Below are 27,963 nucleotides of genomic sequence, written 5' to 3' on the forward strand. Positions count from 1 at the left end.
ACCAGGGATGAATCAGTCTCACCCTGCTAGGTTCCACAGGCCAGAAGCAGGAGTGGGGACTGCATGGGCCAGCAATAGTCAAAGCTTTGACTTGAGTTCAGGCCTTTCAGCTCCATGACTGAGACCCACTGCTGTCCATGCCTGGCCCACCCCCATCCCTTCTGAGACAAGCTCCCATCATGCAACTCTGGCTAGCCTGAAATTTGCTAAGTAGGCCAGGCTGGCAACCAACTCAAGGGCTACACCTTTTTCTGCCTCCTGGGCGCTGTGATTGAAGGCACATGTCACCGGGCCTGGCAAGACACTGCTTGACTATCTGTTGGTTGGAAACCATCTCTTTCCCTTATCCCACACTCCAGCAGCTCAGTGTTGTCAGCCCCTCTCTTATCCTACTTCAGGGGCTCAGAGTTCTGAGTCTCTCTTACTACAGTGGCTCACTTGGGATCATTTTTCTCAAACGTTTGACAAATCAAGGTAGAGCTGGGTTTCTCCCATCACTGACAGACGTTCACGCCACAGTTGGCCTTTTGTAGCTCTTCTTCCTGGCCTAATGCTAAGGCCAGGCACAGTCTTCCCTTTGAAAGGGCAGAATATTAGCCCTAGGAAAATATACCAAGGCAACAGGCAATCCGTTCAGAGTAGTGACACCAGAGACTCCGCTGGCAGGTTTGTGTGGAGCTCAGGACCCGTGTGTGAAACTCACTAAATGTCCAGTGAACATGGCTATCCTCTTCACCTTTAGTCCCCTGGAGGACATTCTTGCTCGATGGCAGGGTCTGAGGCATGTGCTAACTGTAGAGCCCAGGTGAGAAGTAATGGGACACCATGTGTTTCTTGGAATAGCCTTGAGCTAGGTAACTGTTAAGAGTCACACGCTCCCTTTGAGCTTGGAGACACGCCAGTACACACAATGCATAGTTTCAATGGACAGACTCAGTGAGAAACACCCTGTCTTGCCCTGTGTTCTTGTCTCCCCAAAGGCAGCACAGTAAGTCAGGCATGTTTCCCCTGGCATATGGAACTAGCTAGTTTTATTTTTATTCCTGTAACCAGCAATCTCGGAGAACGTGTTTTGAAGTTTATCCCGTTCACACCATGCAGCATTTCAATCCCCCACAATTATCATTTGTTAAGTTTTCGTATTTACTGATTCATGTGTATGAGTGTTTTGCCTTTTTGCCCGCCTATGTATGTGTTCCGTGTGAGTCTGGTCACCGGAAGGCACGGCACCAGCTGCTCGGGAGTTGGAGTTGCGGCTAGTTATGAATCCAAACCTGGGTCCTCTGCAGGAACAAGTGCTCTTAGCCTTTGAGTCATGCTCCAGCCCGTGACATTGCTCTGAAACAGCGTTGCTCTATGTAATCGTAGGAGATCCTGTCAGTTCACAACACACCATATTCTTCCAACTGCTGTACACCTTCCATGACACACACTCCCTGACCGTCCCTGTTGGTGGACACTGTTCCAGTCCTCTCTATGGAATCTTCTAACAAGTCAGGTAGTCCGGGGCCTGGTAGCACAGCTCTACAACCCTGACTACTCAGGTAAGAGCGGGTTCTAGGCCTTGTCTGGGCTACCGGCTGCTCTGCGGAGGGCATGAGCAGTGTGCTCAGGTCTGACGCTAACTCCCCAGTCAGTCTCTCTTTCACACACAAATAAAGTAGGCTCAACACATGCTCTTCCCTCCCTTTAAAATTACCTATGGGCAGGCTCTTGCTCCATGGCCCGGTCTGGAAGTGCAGTCCTCCTGCCTTAGTTTACGCTAGCAGGGGGATTACAGGCTTATGTCACCATACCTGATTTCTGTGCAGTAAAGCACCTTTTAAACACGTGGAACAAATTTTCAGATATCCTATCACAGACGCACTCAACACCTTCATTACCCAAAGCTCCCTTGTTTTTCAGTAGTTGAGCATACACACACTAAGACTGGCCTACGTCTCCCCCCCTTGTTCTGCTCTTGAAGATGCTAGATGGAAGCGCACAGTAGGTGGTCACATCAACTGTATTTGAGATCCAGACAACTGTATCGGTCCTTCATCTTCACTGTGGGAAGAGCCCTACTTCGTGACTACAGCAGCATGATCTGTCTGGCACACATCTGGGGGGTTTCCAGGTGATTGAGATTAAACCTACGTAGATGATGATAATGACTGTTGTTTGGTTGGTTGGTTTTTCAAGTCAGGGTTTCTCTGTGTAGCCCTGTCTGTCCTGAAAACCAAGCGATCGGCCTGCCTCTGCCTTCTGAGTGCTGGGATTAAAGGTGTACATCACCATGCCTCGAAAAACTATAGGTTTTTAAAACACGTATCTTCATCTCCTAGTAGCAAGTTTAACTCTGTAAGAAGCTTCATCTTTTGATGAGGCATCTTTCTGCAGGACTATGGACAGTGCCTGGGAATTCTGGTTGCTCTCCTTGCTTACTGCACCAGATACGGTCAAATTTCCCTAGAAAGGTTTTACCTAACCCAGCAGACATGTAGCATGTTTTTGTGGTCTTAATTTTGTTTCTCTAAGAACCACTGACTGTTGGGCAGCTTTTCATGTGCTACTGAGCCAACTCTCTAAGAAATGTATGTTTACACTTATTGCCCGTTTAAAACCATGTAGTTTTTGTCATTGGTTCTTAGAGTTCTTCAGTTTTGCTGCAAATCTTTTATGTGAAGAACACACTGGTCAAACACACACCACTGACAAAGTCCCCCCTTCATCGTCATGGAAAGAGAGGCATTTACTTTTCAAGTTCATGCCACAGTGCTGTCTCTTTGAAGGTTCACATCTCACAGATGCCTTTGAACACGGACATGAGCGTGCACTAATGTTGCAGCTGTGTCTTGGGTGTCACTTGTGGGCTAGAGGATGTCTGGGTGGGCAGCAGACCATCTTAAAGGTAGGTTGATGCTGTTCTATCATCTATCTCTTGAACCCACCTTTCCTCTTTCCATCCAGTTAACAAAGGCTCCTTAGGAGTGTGCTCAACAGTGCTAAAAGGCAGCCTCTGGTCTTCCCTTCCCTGACTGCTGTGATCCAGACTCTGTGTTCCCTTCCAAAGGCTGTGCTGTCTCTGGGAAGTCCCAGGTGTTCCAGGATATTCACAGGACGTCAACTCATCAACTCAGGCTTCTGAGAGTCTCACTAATTACATGAATGGCAAAGTAGAGAACAGGTCATGGCTGAATCAGAGAAATGGCAACCAGAGGTAAGACAATGTCAAGAGACCAGTCTGGAGTAACTTCCAACTAAGTGTTCTATTGATGAGATCATAACTACCAACACCTACAGAGCAAAAACTCTGAGCAGAGGAGGCATCCTTGTGTTTCAGGAAGTCCCGTAGAACAAAAGCAGCAAGTCCTGTGGGAAGGTACATACTGTATAATCTACCAAGCACAAGGCAGGTACCTAGTGCACTCAGCTCTGCAGCTAGCACGCCATCACTGTGGGCTTCTGGATATGAGGCTTTCAGTAATCAAGAAGTAGAGGGGAGTAAAGGCTGGAGTAGATATAATCCATAAGTAAATTACTAAATGGTCAAATAATAAAAGATTTAAAAAAAAGCAGAGACAAGGGTGAACCACATTCAGGTCCTGTACCAGAAGGAGGCAGGAAAGGACAGCTGAGGTGGGTGGGGACTAAGGCCACCTTCCATAGGCAGACTTGTATCTTACATGGAGGATAAAGACAACATTCTTAGAACAGTGGCACTCAACCTCAGAATTTTGGGATTTGCCACTAAAAGAGAAAAAAGTGGTAGGATCCTTGCTCTTAATAAAAAACGATTTCCTTGCTTTAATTGTCCAACATTTTCAGCATTTGAACTGCTCGGCTGCAGGCATACAGAGGCAAAGGATGAAATGTGCTCTAAGCAACATTTCACTGTGCTCGCTTCGTTGAAGCGTCTTTTGCTTTACAGGTATGACACTGGACTACTGTAATACATGACATTTTGTCTTGAGGAAACTCCTGTGTACATGTCCCACTTCCACCCAGTCAACTAAAGACGAGGAGAGGAAGGTGTTTTCATGCTCTAGGAAACTGTGCCAGCCTTTTCTATCTCAGCTGCACCACCCTGACAGCCATGATTTAGCCGGCAATGGAATCTGACAGCAAAGGGTTAACCCTTGGCCGAAGGGTAGGAAGCAAAATTCTCAGGCCAAAGCCAGTCTCCAAGGACCTTATATTTGGTTAGAGAGATATATTCTGAAACTGAAAGGTATTTAATTTTCAATTATTATTATAGGAGATTCTCTTTTTAATTTTATTTTTTGGGTTGGAGAGATGGCTCAGAGGTTAAGAGAACTGGCTGTTCTTCCAAAGGTCCTGAGTTCAATTCCCAGCAACCATATGGTAGCTCATAACCACCTATAATGAGATCTGGTGCCCTCTTCTGGCCTACAGGCACACATGCAGACAGAATGCTATATAAATAATAAATAATAGAAAGTGTGCCCCCCCACTAAAATTTTTTTTATTTATGTGTCTGTGTGAATGTGCAAACATGTATGTGTAGGTGCCCATGGAGACCAGAAGAGAGCATGGATCCCTTCAAGTTGGAGTTAGAGACAGCTGAGAGCCAACTGACTTAGATGCTGGGAACCAAAGTCATCCACTGCAAAAGCAGTTTGTGCCATAACCTCCAAGCCCGCTCTCCAGCCCCAATTTCTTATTTTAAAAGCAAACAAAATGAAGACGAACTCTCCACAATTTTGTCCCTTTCTGTTACTAGTATCGGGTAAAATAAGCCAGTGATGAAAGCTGCCATTTAGTACAGAGCACATGGGTCCCTTTATCATTGCACGTTTGAGCTGACACATTATCTCTGAAGAAAGGGATAACATAACTTCCCTCTTCAGTTTCAGAAAATGGAACTTCAACCCAGTGTTCCTTTAATAGTTTCTGTAGCTGATGACCCTCCCTCCCAGCTTTCTCCCTTCCCTTTGGATTTTACCTTAGTTCCTCAGAGATACAATTTTCATTTAGAAAATATCCCATTTACACTTGAAAAGTTGAGACAAAAGCAGTTTTAATTCCCAGACCCTACCCATACCATGAACTTATTTTTCTTTTACGGGGAGGGTCTTGCTGTGTATTGCAGGCTGGCCTCAAACTCATTCACACCTTCCTGCCTCGGCCTCCCGAGTGCTGGACGCACGCATACGCTAGCAGGTCCAGCTGAACGCTATGGTTTAACACAAGTTTAGTCTATAAATAACATCTTTCTCTTCAAAAAAACACTTAGGAAACTGCATGGAATGCCAGCTTTAACGGTTTACTGAGAGGAAGGCAGAAGCAGTCGGTTGTGTCTGCCCGGTCAGCAGGCGCTCAGCATGAGCTGTGAGCTGCTGCTAACTGTTGTAGCACAGGCTTCTCTCAGTCACTCTTCTCTTCTACTTGGTAATGCCTGTACTCTGGCTTCAGCTCCCATGTATTCTTGTGAATCCCTTTTACATTCTGAATGCCGATTTCTTTCAAGATTTCTTTCAGGTATCCCTAAAAATAAAACAAAACAGCTCCACAGATGAGATTATCAAGACAGGAAATAACATTTAAAATGAAATACACTGAATACTCAGAAGTAACAAAAAAGTACTCTTAAAAGTCAAGTGGGGTTTCTATGAGGAGGTTCAACAAACCGTTTTTTCTTTTTTTTTCTACAACGCACACCTTGCTAAACACACAACTGTGCACATCAAAGGCCTGGAAGTCCTGAATAAAAACAGTGGTTTAAAGAGAAACACTTTTAGTAACGGCTGGTCAATGTTTACTGAATTATTTGGACAGCAATCTGCTCCTGACTCTGATGACTTAACAGACCCAGACCACAGACCGCAACCAGCTGTTTCAGGAGCATTCATGGGAAGTGACAGTCAAGCAGCAAAAGCACACGACAAGTATCTAGAATTCCCACTTCTAAGATGGGTTTTCTTTTAAAGACAGGACCTAAGACAGATCTTCAAATCTGAGTTTCAGAATACTCCTTTCCTGTGGAATAGGGAAAGGTACAATCTTTGTGTTGCCTGAGCCTGCCAAAGCGGGGAGAGGACTAAGAACTAATAATGAGACGTGCCGACTGTGAGGGCACAGGCTTCTTGTGCTTGGCTTATGTTATTTTACGTTCCTGAAAACCTGCTTAGCAAATGATTACTGGAGTCATAGAAATTATGACTATGCTAAAAGTGTACTACAAAACTCTGCCTTTGTTTGCCAGAACCCACTAAAGCACCCACAATATACTGACCACAAATAACAGTAGCCCCCAGCAGAGAAAGGAAAGCTAGTTATTCAGAAGTGGTATGTCCTGCCACAGAAAACCCAACCAACCTAACTTCTGAACATGTGTGTCAAAGAACACAATGTTATTAAGATGCCTGTTCTCACTGCATGAAACGAGAGGTACTAATGGTTGAGGATCTATTGCCAGGATAACATCTGCACCACATGCAAAACTACATAAACCTTACTGAGTGTGGATCTTTAGCAACTGTGTGTGTGTGTGTGTGTGTGTGTGTGTGTGTGTGTGTGTGTAGACAGGGTTTTACTATGCAGCCCTGGCTAGCTAGGAACTCTCTTATGTAGACCAGCTGGCTTTGAACTCAGAAATCCACTATGGGCCTCTTCCTTTACAAACAGGGTCTGTTTATATAACCTTGGCTGGCTTGCAACTCTCTACGTAGACTATGTTGGCCCTAAGCTGGTAGAGATCTCCCAGGCTCTGCCCCTAGAGTGCTACCAGACCCAGAGTTGGCCCTGTTTTTGAGACATGGTCTCATTAAGCCATCCAGCCTGACCTGAAATCTGTGATCTTCCTTCTTCTGTCCAAGTCCCTAGCTGATTCCTTCAACTATTCTCAAGTTCCATCATGTCTGCTTTGAGGCTGTTGAAGCTCTGACACTCCAGGATCTTTGAAAGCCTTCATTCTCTGAACCTTACTAGAGTAGGACACTGTATGTTACCAAACAGTCAAATTCCTACCTATGCTGATCTGGAGTAACGCAGCACATCCACTCAGCCACAGACAAGCTGCCTAACAAAAAAAAAAAAAAATTTTGAGACAGGGTTTCTCTGTATAGCCCTGGCTGTCCTGGAACTAGCTCTGTAGATTAGGCTGGCCTCGAACTCACACAGATCTGTTTGTTTCTGCCTCCTGAGTGCTGGGATTAAAGGCACGCCCCACCACCACCCGGGTGGAAAACCTAGAGCCTCTGTGAGGTCCTTGGAAGGCTTAGCCGCTCTGTCTGCTGGACAGCCTTCCAGTGAACAGGCCCCAGCAGGTGGCAGCAATGAACCAAACGTAGCCTGGGTTCCCCAGGCGGCTTGCCTGCCTCCCACACCTTCTATAGTTGGCTCTGCTAAAGCAATGAGTGTGAATGAGTTAGCATAAAGGCTTGGGCATGCAGGTAATAGGCACGTCTGCCATCTGCTATTTCAAATTACACTTGAAAAATGGGACACTGTTCACAAACTACTTTCTAATTAAACTAGATTCATAAATGGAAAATGATGGGTTAGGCACAAATGATTCCCAGTTTAGGTGCCAAGAATGGCATCTTTGTAAAATTCCAAAGAATGGCTTATTGTGAGGCAGCTACATCCTGTTGCACAAACAATCACACAGTTGTGAATGCACTGCAGTGGGTCCAAATGCAAACAGCAATCACCAGGAGCATTTCAGCAGCCTAGAGAAAAGCAGCCTTCTGACTTCACGTTGTATGCCTATCTATAGTTTAGGCCAAGAAAACAGAAAGCCAGCAAAGTGTTCAACATGAAACGGTAAGAAAAGTCTTCACTGGAACGGAGAGATGGTTTAGCAATGAGAGGCTAGGCTCACGAAAAAAGAGACAAAGTCATCACTCCACAAACTGGTTGTTTCGCATGCAGTCCCCCCTCATCTGGCAATGAAGCACATGGACTTATTACAACAGAAAGAAGGGAACGAGAATCACAGCTACTGACCTGGTCAAGTAACAAAACAGAACTGGAACCACACACTTAACCAGGCCACAACTGTGCAGGGTAGCATCTTCAAATTGCCTTCATCTTTAGGACGTTTCAAACCCTAACCAAAGAAACAGTTACACCAACCAAAGAAACAGCTTCAACTTCGCAAGGAGTAGGCACAGTGTTTACAGAGGAAATAGTAGCAAAAGGGAAAAACATGTTCAGAAAGATGTGGACAGAGATTCTAGTTAGCGTTATTACTGCTACAATGAAATACCATGACCAAAAACAAGCTGGGGAGAAAAGGGTTTATTTGGCTCACACTTCCACATTTTAGTCTATCACTGGAGGAAGTCAGTACAGGAACTCAAACAGGGCAGGGACCTGATGCAGAGGCCATGCTGCTACTGGCTTGCTCTCCATGGTTTGCTCAGCTTTTTTTTTTTTAAAAAAACCCAGGAGTACCAGCCCAGAAGTGGCACCACCCACAATCACTATCAATCACTAATGAAGAAAATGACCTTCAGTCATATCCATCCTTTCCTTCCTTCCTTCCTTCCTTCCTTCCTTCCTTCCTCTTTATTTAACATGTATTAGTATTTTGCCTGCATGTATTTCTGTGTGAAGGTGTCAGATCCCTTGAGACTGGAGTTAAAGACAGTTGTAAGCTGCCATGTGGGTGCTGGGAATTAAACTTGGGTCCTCTGGAAGAGCAGCCAGTGCTCTTAACTGCTAAGCTATCTCTATCTCTTCAGCCCTACAGTCAGATCTTACGGAGACTTTCTAGTTGAGGTCCTCTCCTTTCAGATCTCTAGCTTGTGTTAAGCTGACATCAAACTAGGCAACATAGCATCCAGTAGTGCGCGGTCCCTGCAAGTCTCACCTCAGACTCCTTCAGAGACACCCACTCTGGCTTGTTTCCCCACCCCATTCTCTAGCTGTGTGTTTCTGGGTTCTTCATGCTAGGTGCCTCCTCCCTGTAATGCTTATCTCGTTCCTCATTTCTGAACTTTCTAGCCTTTACATTTAGAGGTCAATGTCACTTTTGCAGAACAATTTTTGTCAGCAGTCATCTCAACCCATAGAGTTGCATTCCACACTGCTCATCATTCCATGAGTGTCTCCCTGACCCCCACACACTTCAAAGTTTCTGTAATAACCCACTTTGGTTCTTTCTGTGCTTACACTGACTTCAGGGCCTTATTTCTTCACGTGTCTCTCGTCTTAGTTCACCTGCTCCTGCCAGGCCTCCCTGTAATCACCAAGTATGCTATGTGAGTGAGTAGGGGTGCCTGAACATTTGATTAGGCAGCAGAGAGATGGGGAGGTGACACAAGGGTCTGCAGAAATGAGTTCCACAAACTCCATTCCTTTTTACTTCTGGAACTTTTGGAGTTTTCTCTCTGAAATAGGTGGTGACCAGTTTGAGGAACAAAACTGAGTGGCTGCATTACTTGAATTTGAATTTGACATTAATTATGAAAGCTGTGTTGTAGTTATAGGTGGTAAAGTATACCCAATCACACAATTATGCTGGAGACAAAGTACAATTGAGAGATGAAATATTACAACTTTATGAGGACTGAAAATTGTAAATCCCGTTCCGCTTTGCTATCCACCCCAGTGTTTACCCCAACACTGACTACGTGCCACTGAAGTGGGGCAGAGCCTTAGTCTAAGTTCCTTGCAGAATGGATCAGGTAGAGACATGCATATACACAGGCAAGCACAGTGAGAACCACATACTCCGTGTGTGGTAGGAGCCCTGGGAAGGGCCCTGCCCCAGCCTGTTTAGGTGTCCTTGAGGATGGATACTGCACCATTTCAACTGAGGCCAATTCTATGCAGAGAGAAGCACACTTAAAAACCGAGCGACTTTCCCCCTTACTTTCCCTTCCTCCATGCCTGTAATTCAGAAAGGATGGCAGAAACAGGTAGAGCTCAGTATCACATGGGACTAGGATGTTTCTCATTAGTGTGGGCCATGATGCAGTACATCATTCAAACACTGGCTCAGCTTCAGCGCTTTTTCATCAAAGGGATGTGTGGGAGGGGACCGATGGCAAGTGAAGGCTGAGCAAAGGGGGATGAGGTGCCACAGCTCCTGCGAAGGAGGCAGCAAAGCACACCTGAACACAGCAGCCAGGGATTAGGCTGGGCGTCGTATCTGTGGTGACTAAGAGGTCAGAACCGGCCAATGGACGTCCTGACTCCCCCAACCCTAGCACAAGGTACAAGTAACCAGTGATTTCAGCTCCTTCTCTGCTTACTACCCCACCCCACCCGGTTTTCTTCTCCAGCTCTGCCAACCTGAGAGAACTGATCTGCATTTCATTTCATCACGAATTTCAGTGATAAGCAATATTTACATAATAATAAATCAAGGGAACTTGATTAAGAACAACTCTGACAGGAAGGAGATTACCAGCCTCTAATGCTTCCAGTGAGTTAATCAGAGACACTGTTTGGCTTCTGATCACAGGTCTTTAGACCAAGTGCCCAATATGCAGATCTGTGTGCCCCAGCTGGCACAAGGGGAATGTGTGTCTTATTATGAGGTACCACAGGAGGAAGGTGTCATAAACAGAATTTTCTGAGTTAGTAAGTGACTTCTTTCAGAGATGTCAACAGAACAAAGGACTTACTGATGAGGCTGTTAGTGACTGCAAGGCACAAGACTGCTCATTAAGATACAAACTGCACATTAGGAGTAAACAGTGAAGAAAGGACCAGATGCTCCCACTATTTTCAGGCAGAATAAACTGTGAACAGGAGAGGGAAGGTGGTGCCGGGGGCTTCTGCGGAACACAGGCCTGTGTTTTCCTCCTCTCCTCACTACCTGCCCCACCCACCCTGTATTTGCTCTTGGTTCCCTCTACTTCTATTTCCTTTGAAAACTGTAAGCAACTAACAGATGGGTGATGACACTATCAGAGGGCAAAACCCTGCCTGACTCTACATTTTGTTCAAACCTTGAAAAACTAGCTAATTCTTGCATTAGTATTTTTGTGTTGAAAAAGCCTCATCTGCCTGGCAGTGGCAAGTATCTTATAGGTGTGAAAGGCTCAAATAAAGTTCACTTTCTTGTTAATTTTAAAACAATGTTTCGGACCCTGGCTGGTCCATACTGACCTCAAGCTCACTGCTTGCCTCCATAATGCTGTGGTTAGAAGAGTGCCACCACACCTGGCCCCTTTAACTTTGGTTGAAGATAGGCCTCAATACTGGAACAGTTACTTGTATATGGAACAGACTGAACCTTGGCTACTATACACTAGGCTATAATGGTTTAAAACTGGGACTAAAACAACAAATCATTAACTACTGGAAAACAGATATCCAAGTCTCAATAAGAAGAAAATATCACTTAGAGACAGCAGATCTACAGTGGTCTAGGTTTTGGGGTTGGCCAACTGCTAATGAATAGGGGATTTCTTTGGGGTATATGTGAAGCTGTTCTAAAGCTGACTGTGGTGACAGTTTGTGATTTTCAACAAACTTAAGTGTACTAACGCAGACTGTTCATTATAGAGTTTATTCTGAAAAGAAAAAAAAAAAGGCTGTGAATTAGGAAGAAAGACTTAAAATGAAACTGCCTGTGCTGGCAAATATCTATAGTCCCAGCACTCAGGAGGCTGGGGCAGGAGGAAGCCTTATATGAGGCCAGCCTAAACCACTCGCTCAGTTCAAGGCTGGCCTGGGCTACACAGTGAAAAATATTACTTTTCCAGCCATAAAGGTAAAGGCTCTCCATGTTACTCACAGCAATGATTACTGAGGGTTCCATTCTGGAAAGAAAGGCTGACTGACTGATGCTGTAATAGACTGGCTCAGGCAGCTAAGGTAAGTCTGGGAGGTCCCAGATGTAGAGGTCCTGGCTGTTTCCTCTTATTGCGGCTAATGCTTCTTGAACAGAGTCCAACATAAACAAGATGCTTTCTTGAAGAAAACTGTTTTCACATAGATGGCAACCCTGAAAACACGGCAGCTTGTTGAAGAACTAAAAAACAGCAGCAGGAAGTCAATAATCTCACAGTTTTCCTCTACCTCTCTTCAAAACTGAGTGCAGAGGCTGGAGAGGCGGCTCAGCAGTCAGAGCCCTGGCTGCTCTTCCGGAGCAGCCAAGCTCAGTTCCCCGCTTACACTAGGAAGTTTACAACCACCTGAACTTCAGGCCCAAGGGATCAGATCCCCTCTCTTCTCCTCTGCGGGTATGGACACACACTTCCTACTAATGTTCTTTATATTAAAGACAAATTTTCTGGGTTACCACTTGGAGAAAAAGTCCTTCTGTATTTTGCACACAAATAACACATAATTTTGTTTCCTGAACATCTGTCCCTGAAACTATCACCCGTGTAGCATCTTCTATATAAGCTTGAGATGTTTGGGCATGTTACTAAATTTATCTTAAAATATGACCTCATTTATAAATGAGGTGAGGAAAACAAAACACCCACAACATTGAAAATGGAAATGATGAGAAGCTGGGCATGCTAAGGGCCTGGGCAGGCCTGTAAGCCCTGACCTCAGGAAGGACAGACAAGAGGGCATCAAGGTCAAGGGCGGACGAGCTACAGCTCCAGGTCAAAGACAGCCTGGGCAGCCAAGTGTGAGCAAGCCTCAAAGCAAACGTGAAAACAGGACCAGGATAGACAGAGCTGAGGGGTCCAATCTCCAGAATCAAGAGTTCCAGGTCAGCACTGGCCTCCGCCAGTTCTTGACCATCCTGTCTTAAAACAACACCATTTAAATGTTGGTTTTTTTTTAGGTCTTAGAGCTGTCCTGGTATTCTAGCTGCTTCCATTTTTTAATAGTGTGCTTCTCTTCCTTAATAAATTGTCTATATTTCTACCACAATAATAATGGTAAAATAAAAAGTAAAAACAAAAAACCTCTACAATAAAAACATTAAAGTTTTGTAAATGTATTTAAATTTTACCTACTTATATTCAGTTATTTATCTTAGTACATTTCTTATTTTAAAGTTAAGATTTCTCTTTGTGAATCAGAAATAACTATTCTCAAAAAAGGACTATCATTAATTAATATACCCTATCGGAAAATTTAGTATTGATACTTAATTCAAGAACTGAAGGGAATGTGAACTGAAAACTTTTAAAATCAGAGAAAAAGGAATCAGATGAAAAAAAAGAGACACTTCAGAGTACAGTAGTATAACACAGCAGCAATTATTAGACAGCATTTTAGAATAAGCTTCAAATATCTTAAGTTCCCACTTTCCTTTGGAATTAGGAGCTGAACTAGCAAACATCAAATTTGTGCTCTGTCTTCTGCACATCTGACCACAATGACACTACATAAAAAGCAGAAAGGGATCGTATTGTGAGAAAAATACATTCGCCTTCCTCATTAAAAAGGTATTTCACTGCCAGAAAATTTCCTTGCTTGTCCATAGATCTATCTATGTGATGGAATAAACATCAGGACATGATAATGACTTTCCTCAGCTGAAATCAGGACAACTGTGTCCAAGCCCCAGCCCTGGCCGTGTGAGGTAGAAAACAACTGTCTCTATGCTACCTTTTACTTTATGAACCCAACTGGGAGGCCTACAGGCCAGGGTTTGCAGTTCACAGCATGAAGAAGAAATAGGGATTTCTGTCTGGCTTGAGCAACCTGGGTGTCAGTGTCACTTATAAGATCTTGGTAAGGTGCACTGAGGAGCTGGTGAGGGCTCACTGGTAGAGGTACTGTAGCCAAGCCTCATGGCTTGAGTTTGATCCATGGAACCTACACGGCAGCCAGAACTAATTCTCCCAAGCTATCCTCTGACTTCTATATGTACACCCACATGTACAAAATAATGCATACACTTGGGAGGCTAAAGCTCAAGAAAATGACGTGTTTCAGCTGTAATCACAGCAAGTTTTCTATGGCATTAATACAAATGTACATTGGGAAAGGGGAGATACTGGAAGCATGTGTCAGGTCTCAGGGTTTCCTTGGCAGCTTCATGTTTCAAACGGTAGTATTTAAACTTTACAATAGCTTGTAGTTCCTTAAAAAAAAAAAATGTAATGCATGCTTCTATTTTATAGAAGGAGGAAGACTAGATAAAACAGAGTAAACATTAAACAGCATCAAGTGCTGGAGGGAAGGGAGTAAGAGGACTCCTATGATGTTTTATATTTTATTTTTATTATTACATTTAAATTATTTTTATTTCATTTATATGAATATTGTGCCTGCCTGTCTGCCTGGCTTTCTGTGCACTACATGCATACCTTGTGCCCATGAAAGCCAGACAAGGGCAGTACATGCCAGACGGTCATGCTTTGTCATGTGATACTGGGAATTGAATCCTATTCCTCCGGAAGAACAGCCGGAGCCCTAACCACTAAACCATCTTTCTAGCCTCCAATGTTTCATATTTACATAGAGTAGAAAAAGCTAAAATACAAACATTCCGTAATATGGATATCATATTCCTGGCTTAGCTTTTTCAAACTGGCTTGTCTTTGAGAAACTTCTACTGTTATGGCTGCCTGCATAAGCTATATAAGTGAATAGGGTAGTTTCTGTGATGAGTAAGCTTGCTTTCAGAAGTGAATGTTTTTAGCAAGAAAAAAATAACAGAAAAAAGGAAAATATTCACACTCCCTCCAACAAGGCCCCACCTACTACAACAAAGCTAGACCTACTAGCGTACTCTCAAGTATTCACACACATGAGTGTATGGGGAATATGTTTATTCAAACCACCACAGGCTGGGATGTCAGAGATGGAGAGAGGAGAGAAAGGAGAGAAGGAAAGGCAGGTGGTGTGTGAGTGTTTGTGTGTGTGTGAAAACAATGGCATTATAAATGTCAGCATGCAGACAGCATTGGTACTGCCAATACTGCAGAGGATTTGTTGTGGGCCAGATCTGGTATTGATTTTTTATTTTTATTTTTTGGTACTGGCTTGGAGACTTGGTATTGCTTGAAGGTGCAAGAGATGGCACAAATCTGCCCTTAGAAGGCAGATGGGGGAGAAAAAGGAGCTTGAGGCTAGCCTGGGGAACAAGTTTCAGTAGTACATGACAAGACTGTGCCTCTGAAAAAGGATCTGGCAGCTGAGGAGGTGCAACTTCTCAATGACTCTGTTGTTAAACATCAGACTTCTCTTCTGCCATCAGCGGTCCACCAGGAGAATTTGATAAAAGCTACTCATGTGTTCTCTGGAAAATCTAACGATGTCCACACACACTCATTAAGTTAGTAGGTCTCCTGAGGGCCACCCCAGATCACTACTGAAGAAGACCTAGAGCAAGAGATTCACTAGGTCTCACAACATACAACTATCTGGCCAGGCTGGTGAGGTAGCTCAGTGTTAAAAGCACTGGTTACTCTTTCAGAGGCTGGGTTCAATTTCCAGCATCCAATACCCTTTTCTATACTCCCCAGGCACAGACCCACATGCAGGCAAAACACCCATATACAAAGAGTGAAATGCAAAACAAACAAGAACAAGAGACAAAACAACAACAAACCCAAAACTGAACTGAAGGGGAGCTTTTGGAGACAGAGTACATATGCATTATATAGTTCACACTGGCCTTGAGCTTGGGATCTTCCTACCGGAGCCTCTGAGTACTAAGATTATAAAGATGTGTTGCTACATCTACTCCAGACAGACATGTTAATAATCCCTTTCCTTAGATGCAAAACAAACAAACCTAACAGCCCATGTTAAGAGCAAGAACCTGCTTCCCTAGCGTTACTGGACTATCCCTATACTTGGTTTATTTCCCTATGTCTAACAGGGTATATTTTATTCTGTAGGAATACCTTATCTGCTCTGTGTGTGTTTGGGATGGCCTTTTCATGTAGGCATATTTACATATAAAATAACAAAGATAAACTTCATTAAACCCAGAAGAAACCCAGCCTGATAATAAATTATTCTGTTAAAAATATTTTAATCTAGCATGGATGCTGTGTCTCAGGCTGTGGTGCCAAAGGGAACTAAGTCATTAGCTGAGTCGCTAACACTACAGCATGAACTCTATCAGAAATGAACAAGAATGTATGCTTAGCAGGTCTCAGACTAATGTCAAGAATACTGATTGCTTTTCTTCATATAAAATTATTTCTGTTAAATGCATTTTTAATTTTATAACTATTACTAATTTTATGTGTACGGATGTTTTGTCTGCATGTATATCTGCACCCCATGTTATGCCTAGTGCCTGCAGAGGCCAGAGGCAATGTAGGATTTCCTTGATCTAAAGTTACAGATGGTTGCCAGCCACCATGTGGGTGCAAGGAATCAAACCTGAGTCCTCTAGAAGAGTAGTCTCTTAACCACTGAGCCATCTCTCTAGGCCCTAAGATTTTATGATTGTGTTTGCAAACACGCTTTCACACACAAGTGCCTTGCTGTGTGTGTAGCAGTCAGAAGACAACTTTTCAGGAGTGGGTTCTCTTCTTCCTCAGTGGGTTCTGGGGAATCATCAGACATTTATGAGTACCTTTACAGAGCGAGCCATTTCAATGGCTCTCAAATGTATTTTAAATATAAAGTAATGAAGTGGATGTTTGAAAGACAAAGCTGCATTAATTAAGACTTGTTTCCTGAGTGTTGACACTGTCATTAGCGGAGTGGATTTGAACTTAATCATGCTTCTTCTCCCTAATCTCATGCTAATGAAGTAGGGTCTACTTAAGAGTCAGTATAAATGCATACATACCACAGGCTGCTTTGTGATATCGACCAAGTCCTTAAGATTATAGTACTGATGTTTCTCAAAAGCTGAAAACAGCATGTCCAGGACGTGTTGTTTGTCTGCCCGAGCCCGCTTTCCATCTTCTTTCTTCTTTCTTTCATATTCAATCTATAGGCAAAAAAGAAAAAGGTTATCAACCCAACCTTTGGAAACAGGCATTTCTGTCTTAGCCACCTGAAAACTACATTTAAGGTTCCAAGGTATCAGGTCTCTGGCAGGAACTTAGAACAGCAAACTCTGGTTGTTCCAGGACTCTCAGGAACTTTCAGGCTCTCAGACAATTTTTAAATTGGTCTATAAACCATCTTCAGTCTCTCTGGAAGCTTCATGTAACACATTAATTTCCCAAGTAGGTTTTCTTCCTGGTTAGCCTGGACTGACCAGAAACTAACACACAGTTCCTTTGTCTTTGATTAATTAAAGCACAGTAAGACAATTTCATGAAGTACACTGCACTTGGCAGGTAACAAGTCCTCGGCACACTCATTACAGGGCAGATTCTCTAGCAATTGAGAAATCTGGAAAGCACTGGTGAAGAAAGGGAATGGGAGCACCAGTCTCCCCCTTCTCACCCTGTGCTGCTGCTTTACAGCTACACACTGAAGTAGGTTTGACAAGAAAAGTAAATACACTCAGCGCTGACACCAGTAAACTATTTTTTTTGAATCTTCATTTCATCTTACATTAGGTGTCCTAGAAATTAACATGTATAATATACTCCAATTTTTAACATAAAAAGTAAAATACCTCTTATTCAGATAAAACCAAGGTGCCAGGACCTTGTCATGTGCATCCCCCAGTGTTAAATACCCTCACACAGACCAGCAGTGGAGGCAGCCTCACTCCTCATCAAAGAAGCTTCTCTATGAGGCAGATGGAGACCATTACAAAAACCAGACAACAACTAAGCTTGGGTGCCCGCTGCCAAAAGGTACATTTGCAATACAACCCAGGACACACGACTGAAGAGGGGGCAGAAAAATTATTAAAACCCAGAGGATTAAGACAATTGATGTGGGACAGTATCTTCTGTGTGTGACAGAGAAGTTCCATCCATGAAATTGCAACACTATGGTTACCTAAACAAGACCTAAATAATGACACCAGTTGACATTCAACTCAAATGGGAGAAAATCTCTCATAAAGTTCCACCCCTAAATGAAGAGCCACAAGCAATGATTGCTCAGAGTAGGAGGACCAAGCCTTCTCCAAGGATTGCCTCCTAATTGGTTATCCAATATCAAGTGTATATATGAGTAAAATGTATACATGTGAGCAACACTAAATGAACCCGGCAGGTTGTATGGTTGTGTGTATGCATGCACACACACATTAATTTTCTGTCAACCTGACATAAGCTAGAGCTATCTAAAAAGAAACTTAAATCGAAACAATGTCTCCATAAGATTTGGCTATAATGCATTTTCTTAAGAAGGGATTGATGGTGAGGACCCAACTCATTGTGGGTGGACCATCCCTGGCCTGGTGGTCTTGGGTTCTACAAGGAAGCAAGCTGAGCAAGCCAGTAAGCAGCACCCCTCTATGGCCTCTACATCATCTTCTGCCTACAGGTTTCTGCCTTGTTTAAGTTTCTGTCCTGACTTCTTCCTTCAATGATGAACAGTAGTACACAAGTAAAAGCCAAAGAAAGCCTTTCCTCCCCAAGTTGCTTTAGACATGGTGCTTCATCACAGCAATAGTATCCCCAACTAAGACAACATGTAATAAAAATTAAAAAAAAAAAAAAAAAAGGCCTGGAGATAATATACGAAAGTATGAGAGCCCGAAGGTAGAGGAGAGGGAGCAGTGAGAGGGTTGATATTTTGTGGGTTCTTCTTTCTTCCACTATTCTCCACCCTTTTAACTCCCTAACACTAGATATGAGAGAAAAAAGAATAGAGAGGAAAGGAAAGAGATCCCTGAATAAAGTCAGGGGTTGGGAAGGGGGCTATGTCATTGTTAGATTACTTCCTGCTGATTAGTTCCTTGGGACAAGTTTGATCTTCACCATCAGGATATCTAATTTCTTTTTTGCACATGATTACTTAACTAACTGTGACTAATAGGAATTAACAACCAACAAACAACCTAACCTGCCTCTCAGGGGCCTAGCATTTACATATCCTTTGAAAATTCCCCAGAATTCCAAACATCAATCACAAAAAATACCTGCAGCTGGCAAAATCATGCCTCTGCTAGAGCACAAGGCAAATCATAGTCAGCTGCTGTGAAGCAACTCCATATCCCCACACTTGGGATTAAACCAAAAACATTTGTGTTTTAAAAGAAGCCAAAATTAAAAAATTCTTACTATAGAGGGTGAATAGGATATGATAACAGTGGCTTGAAATGATCTAAAGTGTATCATAGACATGTACGAAATGTTATAATGAAAGCCAGTATTGCGTATAATTAATGAATCTCAATAAAAGTTGAAAAGTAGTTCTCTTCCATTGGTACTATGGGAGTACCTATAAAAATCGTTCTACTTAATAGAACTACTAAAAGAAGTTCTCTCCTATGAATCCCATCCTGGTACTAACCATTTGTATAAAGTTATCATTGCACTGAAAATAGGGACAATAGTTCAGTTAATAAATGGCCCCAGGGTCCAGGTCAAAAGCTAGGCATGGTGGTAAATGTTTCTAATCCCAGTGCTGGGGAGGTGCATGTGTGAACACACAAAAAGAGAGACAGAGAAAACACAAAGCTTCTATTTATTTATTTCAGTTGGTTAAGCTTTGTGTGTGTGTATGTAAAGGCAGAGTGATTTGCAGAGGTAGGTCAGTCTCAAAGTTCCCTGGGTAACTAAAGCCTTTGGTGGGCTGGAAGAAGCCAGCAGGGAGCAGGCCCCGTACACTGGGATGATTGTAGTGTGAGGACCAGCCTCAGAACGGCACATGCACTTCAGAGCTAACAGGTGAACTCTGGTGCAAACTCCACCCAAGGTACTTAGGCTTATGCTATGCAGTGGTATGGCATCACTGTGGAGAAAAAATCCTCAAGTGCATGCCTTGGATGGACAGCCCTGCCCAGTCTCAAGATTTCTCAGTGAGGCAGCCTGTTAGTACAAGCCTGAATCTCATCTACTTTGGAGGCTGAGACAAGACCTAAAGCTCAAGGCTGTGTGGACTACACAGTGAATTCAAGGCCAACCTGGGAAACTTGGCAAGACTATCTCAAATTAAAAAAAAAAAAAAAAAAGGGCTGGGGATAGAGATCAGTGGTAGAATGCTGCCTCAGTAGCAAAAGAAAAAAAATGCATACAAAAATAGAGGAGGGGTGTCTTGAAAACAGCATAAAAGAAAAACAGCCCTGTGCATTCACAAAGAATTTAGAAGGATACAAACTTTCTCTGGGTACAGAAGATGGGACTAAGAATGATCACACTGGGGAGACAGAAAGCATGAAGAACCAGGATTGAACCCATGAATCCAAGCATTAGAACACACTCCCACCCAGCTCTAATTTATGCTGGAAGATTATAAGAGAAATTGAGCTCAGGAAAGGGGAGGAGTGACGGTGTATCAGCAGAAAAGTGATTTAATCATTTTGCCAATAAAGCAAGATGCCTCACTTAGGGAAGACACACATTCTACTTGGCAACGGTGACACAGATATTTATGTGCTTTGTGTTTTTTCCAATCCCAAATCTACAGCCAGTAAGGCGTGACTCAAAGGTAACATTTTAGAATAAATCACAAAAGTTCAAATTAACAGTAAAGATTAAAAGTCAATCAAATTATATAAGTAAATGTTAATTAGTAATGTAAATACTACCTAGATTTAAAAAAAAATTCCTAGTTAGCATGTTCTTACCCCAAATATGCTGACTACAGAGATCCTGGTGTTTTCCTCCTCCTTCTTCCTCCCTTCCTTTTTTTTTAAAGGGCTGTGTAGCCAGCCCTCGATGCCTCCAGGCTACCCTGAGCTCAGAGATCCATCAACCCCTGCCCTCCAAGTGCTGAGATTAAAGGTGTGAGCCAGCGGTGTTTTCCTTCTATAAAACATGGGAAAAGCATCCAGGGCAGGGTGGTGCACCCATCAACCTCAGGAGATCAAGGTCATCCTTAGCTACAGAGGATCAAGGGCTACACGCTTAAAGAGAAACAAACCCCCAATCACCAAACCAAATCTGAAAACCCACATATCTAAAATAGCAACGATGAAAATGGAAATTATCAGTTCTTATTAGAGAGCTTTTAGGTACTAGAAATTTAACTCTACATTCTTGAAGAATAACGGAATTCATACTTAGTATTCTTAGAGCCCATACCAGGGTTAACTTACAGAAATAGGCGGTTTTAAAATGAGTTGGCTAAATCTGCTTTGTTAATGGCTAAGGTTCATAATCCAAATTTTCTGTGGTATTATCAGCCAAGTAGTTCCAGGGTGCATGCCATATTAAAAGGGACTTAAATGCATCAAGATATTAGTACCTAATACTTTTGTTTTCCTTTTATTTTATAGGTATAGCTGTTCTGTATGCATGTATATCTGTGTGTGCCTGGTGCCCAGGAAGGCCAGGAGAGGGCAATGGATCCTCTGGGACTGGAGTTACAAAGGATTGTGAGCCAACCATGGGGGTGCTGGAAAGAGGCCCAAGTCCTCCAGAAGAGCAGCGAGTCTTCAGTGCCACGAACACCTACCTGCACTTAGGACAAAGCTGAGGCCCGGAAATAACTTTTCTTTTGTAAGCTATAGAGTATAAGATGGCACCCTTAGTACTTTACTCAATTTAACACTACAAATAAGGCTATGTAAGCAAACTGTTAATACTATGGACCACTGTGTCCACTAGACTGCTCTGAGACGTAATGTTGCTTTTCCTTTGGGCTGCTCATCGATGCACTTGGGAACTACAGGAGAATGCTATGTAGACAGAGCAGCCGGTCAGCCAGCTCGTTAGCAGCCAGGATGATAATTACTAAGGCAGTTGCTGGAACAGAAGTAATTGTTATATCATGTGAATTTTACTTACTGATCGTTCACCTGTCTCCACTGATGAGATCATTGCAGGAATAAATGTCAACTGAGAAAGCACTTTAAGCTTAGCCTCCAGTTATAAATGTTTATATTCCCTAAATTTATCAGACGAAATTAATTTTGCTTTCTCAAGAAAACAAGTTACTCAAGATTTAAATGTAACTGCATGTTGAAAACCCACTATTGGATGTAGTATACACATGCTCAATCGTTATTACTGAAACCTTAATCACTGACTTAAATTATAAATGCCACCCACTACCAATTAAAATATTTTAATTCAGGTGTCAGTAAATTTCTAGACTGTTGTTTGCAGAAATACTCTGATTGCTTTGTCAAGGCAGTCTTTGTGAGGCTTTTCTTCCAACTTCTGAAGTGACTGTGACAGCCTTGACTATCATGGTTTTGTATTTTAAATCCTTTTGAAAGATGACTTCCCTCTCCCCTCTGTCAATGCTTCTATTTCTGATTAGTGTGTCATCATCTCTCGGGAGAAAAGAAATTCTTTAGAGCAGGTCAGCCCTTGGTGTGCAAATTCAAAAGGACAAAGCATGTAGAACTCTTATATTAAACTATGGCAGGGAAATACTGCTGAAAAGCCCTTATGGTATAGTCCTATGGCATCTATTTTAATGGGCAAAATTTAAAAAAAGTATGCATCTAACTTTGAAAAACTCAAAGCTCAACAACCTCAGTTCTTGAGACGAGCACTGGCTGTCTCCCAGAAGGGAAAGGACTACGCATAAACATGAAATTTCTTCCTAGCTTCTGGGAGGAGGATGTCACCTGAAGGTTTTATGTAACAACCCTATTATTTCAATGACTGTTTCCCAGTTAGCTTTTCTTAGTTTTTCTTTCTCCAAAAGCTAGATAAAAAGTCCTTTGTTAAACTCAGAACAGGAGGGTAGGGTTGGTAGCAAAGACAATTAGATACATCTTAAATTTACAAGACTCTATCTCCTGGTGCCATTACAGAACCCTGTTCCCTTCTCAACAGATGGCAGACAACTATAAAAAGTTCCTGTCTTTGGATTGGTGGCTGCAAACTAGAATAACCCAGGAGCTTAAAACACAATGCACATTTGATCAAGTGAGTTAATCTCTGAAGGCATTTCCCTCTCTTTAAGAAAGCATCCTGCTGGGTGCTTCTAGCAGACTAGTCACACTGAGAACTACCATTCAGCAGAGAATAGTTCTTTATGAGAACACAGAGCAAATGGGAAAGTCATACAGGCAGATGACCATACAAGTCCACCAGACAGTGGCACCTTTGACACAGAGATAAAGGGTTGTCAGGAATCTTACATATTAACTAATTTTACTTAAGTGTATTTTTTTTACTTTGGTACTTTATTTTTATTTATTTATTTTTTATTATTAGTTACATTTTATTAACTCTGTATCCCAGCTGTATCCTGCTCCCTCATTCCCTCCCAATTTAAGTGTATTTTTTTTTTTAAAGACAAGGTTTAACTAAGTAGCCCTGGCTGGCCTGGAACTCACTGTGTAGAACAGGCTGGGCTTGAACTCACAGAGATCTATCTGCTTTAAAAGTGAGTTCTGGGATTAAAAGTGTATGACAGCATGCCTGACCTGATTACACTTTTTTGATTAACATCTTAATGAGCAAAACATTTAATGAATAAATCACACATGTATACCTTAATAAGTTGTAAATTATCATCCTATACTAGAACATGGATATTATAAGTTGCCCACAAAATTTAAAAAATTAAAATAGATGAAATAAAATCATGTATTATTCTAGAAAACAAGGAACTGAATTCAGAAATCTGGGGCTTGTTCACCAGCCAGGCTAGCTGAATCAGTCTAGAGAGCCTGTCTAAAGGGCTGGAGACAGTTTCAATGGCTCAGTGGTTAGGAGCACTGGCTGCTCTTCCAGAGGACCTGGGTTCAATTCCCAGCACCACATGGCAGCTCAACTGTCTTTAACTCCAGTTCCAGGGGATCTGATATCCTCACACAGACACACATATATACAAAAAACCACCGCTCCACATTACATCAACCAACCAATCAATTGTAACAAAAAGACCAAGCAAGCAAAAAACCAAAGAGAGAGAGAGTGAGAAAAAAAAACCTTGTCTCAAAAAGTAAGATAAAGAGTAATTAAGGTTTTCACATGTATACACATATATGAACACCCACAACCATAATTTCTCTCCCTCAGGAAAAAAAAAGCGAACAAAAATCTACCTCTTCTTTGCTTTTAAAATACAATAATTTGGAAAGAAAAAAAAATAGTGATTGATCGTCATGTTCAAGACGCTTATTAGTTTTCAATAGCATTGCAAACTCATAAAGGTTATACTGCATATAATAAGGTACAATATAATAAGGTACAAACCCCACAAAAGTTAAGGAAAGTTACTTCAGCCAAAGTCATTAGCTCTAGGTCTTGGTGGCAGCAGCGGCACAGCTACATTTCTAAGATTTGACTGTCAGCTGGTTTCCTTCTGTAGTATGGATGTTCTGGTTTATGATATATAAATATGTTTTTATTAAAATTCCAAGTTGGGGACTTTAGTTTGTCCACACCTGTTAAGTGTCTCATTCGGAGCATGGTCTTTGCCAGGTGGAATTAGTTGAATTTTGAAGACTTTGAGGGGTATAAACATGACAGCCCAGAGGAAGAAGGCACAGCTGCTTTGAGGAGGACTGCTTGCTGCTGGTTCGTCCTGCTGCTGCATTTGCTGCTTGCCGATCTGCTGGCTACCTGGACTTCTGGACGACTGATATTTGTATTGCTTCCAAAGGAATCCTACAACTCTACCCAGTGGGAAGTAGCAGAGAGAACTCTGCCCGTTTCCACTAACCTTCTTTTCCTCCTAAGTGGTGTTGGGGGGTTGGAAGGGAGGTAGAAATGTATAATAACCCTAAATAAAGTAGGTTTGTTAAAAAAAAAAAAAAACAACACTTCTGCCAATAGAAAAATGATGGTGGGAAGAAAGGGGATTTTCTTTTTTCCCCCTTTCCTTTTCTATCAGCAGATCTTTGGTAGCTAACCTCCTTCCCTTTCATGACCATGGCCTTCCATTTTGTATTCATAAAGTACCTGAAAATCAAATCTCTACTGATCCATTTTTGCTTAAGTATCTGGAGTTGCTTCAAGTCTCAAGAAAGACACAACTGAGTCACGGATAAAGGTGGAGAATGAAAAGCCATCCTTAAAGTGATACTGATAATTTCTATTCTGAAAAGAAGCCACATTCTTGTCAGATCTGATTACTTTATCATTGTTTCTACTTGAGTGACTGTTAGCAGCAAGAGCGTCAGTTTTTTCACCATCTTATTCACATGCATTTACTATGTGAATTTAGTGAAGTCTAAATTTAGTTGATGTGAGACCTTAGTCAACTATAACTATAATACTATCGAGACCTTAGTGTACAATAATGTGAAACCTTAGTGAACTGCTACATGGCTACAATTTCTACTCTTCTGCTAAAAAACAAAACAAAACAAAAAGAAAAGAAAAAAGAAAGAAGAGAGAAAAAAAGCTTGACCACCATAAAGATGGCAAGAAGGCACAGGCTTGATGTGCGCCGTAGACATTTTCTGGTGGTAAAGGAAAGGGGTTTACTCTAGATCAAAGCAGTGACAGAGCTGGAGTGTTCTCAGTTGTAACCGCAATGCCCTTAACACCGCCGGGGGTGAGAAGAATTATAGACGTTTGCATGCATATGTGCAATTGTACACTTTCCTTTTTAAAACCTCAGCCATTAAAATTAATCACCAAGGCACACAATACAGATCTGAAAATCTTTCAAAGTATTTCAATATTAATAATGATTTAAATATTATTAAAAGTTTTATTATGGCCTCTAAATTGTTCATTTTAAACCATGCTTGATTTCTTAATATCTTAAAAATTAATGTCTCTTTATATTACAAATATCTGATCCATTTACATAGAAAACAACCACTAAACACTCAAATGCTTTGTTTCTATATAAACAAAGTCTTAATAAAAATTACTAGATAACTCATTACTCATTTATATCATAATCCTAACTAAGGTATGGGGCTTGAACTGAAATGTCAATGTGAAGAGACTGTTAAAGCAGGTGTACTACAGCTGTATAAAGAATACAATGAATGTGCACTATTTTTAGTAGTAAAAACAACACAAAATGAAAGTATTCTAAACATACGGCTGTGTATGACAAGCCTGGGTGTTAATGTCACTAAGAAAATGACCTAGGCAGAGGTCTGAACTACCCTACTACCAAAGCACCAGCTTCAAACTTCCTAGAGGGGATTTGCCTTTCATCTTAGAACTAATGGTCTGCGGCAGCACAGGGGGTATTTGCAATGGAATTAAGTGGGAAAATGGTGTTAATACTACAGAAAGCTGTACTTCATACTTCAAAGGCAATGTTCACCATGCCCCAACTTGGGATCTAAGGAAGGCACAAGCAGAGAACAGGAAGGGGTGGCAGCTCAGGAAGGCAGGTCACCAGGGGACTCTCTCTCAGGCACAGGCAAACATCTGCTACACAGAGAAGACACCTCTGACATGGGCTAGTTATAGACACTGTTCCCTAGCTCTCTTCCCTTACCCATCCCAAAGGGAGAACTTGACTGCCCAACAGCATTTCAGACAACTCATCCTCGTTGCCACAATTCCAACAACCCAAAGGATTTGTGAAGAAAAATTTGAGGTGAATTCACACTAGATCCATTGATGATGCACTACAAGTTGTAAAATGAAATAAATTCTTTCCTCCCCAAGTTGCTTAGGGTCATGATGTCTTATCACAGCAGCAGAAACCCTAAGAAAGGAGTCAAATGCTTAACTACTGTGTGTATTGATACAGAACGCTAACGGTGCATTCTATATCTTACTATCTAAAATTAATAACTTAAAATAGTCAACCAATCTTCAATTCTGAAAATCATGTCCAATGTTTATCTGTTTTAAGCAACAAAGAACCATTTCTGTATATACATCTTGTCTTACTATTATAAATTTTAGACATAAGGAAAATACTTTTTCTTAGTGACACACACATCCAAATTTCCCCCGGAAAGTATCTATCTCTTTGTAATCTAGGGGAAGTATATGCTGTCTTGCCTTTACTGTGACAAAAACATCCCAGAGTAGAAACTGCACATATACACCTGGTCCCTAGGAGGACGACAAAGGCAGATTTTGGAACCACAGAAGAGAACAGCACTGAAGAAGAGAGGCAAAACAACACAATCCTGTCACGTTACTTTCCTTTCTCACATAGCCCTAGAAAGTTGCTGTGGAGCCCTCTACAGTATGTTTTGGGCATGTATAAACAGTATACATCATATTGTCAAGGACTCTTAAGCTATACCTCTTAAGCACAACTACGGTGTTTGCACAAAATTACCGACTTAATTTTTTAATTCATTTCATTTAAACACCAAACATGACAGTATTCTGAGCTAACAATAGACACAAATAGAAGAGAAGAGGACAAAGAAACTGCCTTTCATCTACTTGTCTCAACAACAGACAAGAGATTACCTATCCACTTAGCTTCCTGCTCCTCTTCTTTGGTTTATTTGCCCCCTAAAGCATAACTAGGGGCTAACCAGCCAAACTGCCACCTGCTTCCTTTAATCTAGTCAGTGTGGTGAACTGTGATATATGAATGGATTTGCGTTTTCTGACCACTGAAGATGATTGTTTTACCTTTGAAGCACTTGCTAGCTCATAAAAAATAAGCACAAGGAACTCAGATGTCATTCTGTGGCACTCAAGTCTGAGTACTTAAGGCTCATCTTATAGAGGTTTTATTTTTTTTTTCCTAAAACTTAGACCAAAAGGAAATTATCCAACAGCACAGAATACAAGATTCTATCTATTGACTGTTATTCAGACTTCCTTTTACCTTTAGCAATTCATCACATTTCCCCAGGCTCCTTTGGCACTGTTAGCATTCTGTACCAACATACACAGTAGTTAAGCATTTGACTCCTTTCTTAGATGGGGTTTCTGCTACTGTGATAACACACCATGACCCTAAGCAACTTGGGGAGGAAAGAATTTACTTAATTTTACAACGTGTAGTGCATAATCCATGGAACTCAGGGCAGAATCTCAAAGCAGAAACTCATTAGGAAGCCATGGAGTAATGGTACTGATTGGCTTGCTCCCCATGAATTCTTTCAGCACTCAGGACCTTCAGCTTGGAATAGCACTGCCCACAGTGAGCTAGGCCCTTCCCCCATTATCATCAATCAGGAAAATGCACCACAGACGTGCCCACAGGCCAACCTAGTGGGGGGCATTCTCAAATGAAGCTCTTGCTTCC

The 27,963-nt window shown here is 42.0% G+C and overlaps 1 protein-coding gene across 1 annotated transcript in view; it reads right to left on the reverse strand.

Moving 5' to 3' along the window:
- Positions 1-5,003: 5,003 nt before the first annotated feature.
- Positions 5,004-27,963, reverse strand: part of Gtf2f2 (general transcription factor IIF subunit 2) — a 119,312-nt gene continuing 96,352 nt past the window's right edge. Inside the window, exons 7-8 of the mRNA XM_055609922.1 lie at positions 16,631-16,774; positions 5,004-5,487 (exon numbers count right to left, since the gene is read on the reverse strand). Of these exons, the coding sequence (XP_055465897.1) occupies positions 5,368-5,487; positions 16,631-16,774 (264 nt within the window). The 3' untranslated portion in view covers positions 5,004-5,367. The remainder of the gene's footprint in view (positions 5,488-16,630; positions 16,775-27,963) is intronic.

The sequence above is a fragment of the Psammomys obesus genome, unplaced genomic scaffold, assembly GCF_907164565.1.
Source record: "Psammomys obesus unplaced genomic scaffold, mPsaObe1.curated_primary_1811, whole genome shotgun sequence".
NCBI lineage: Eukaryota > Metazoa > Chordata > Mammalia > Rodentia > Muridae > Psammomys > Psammomys obesus.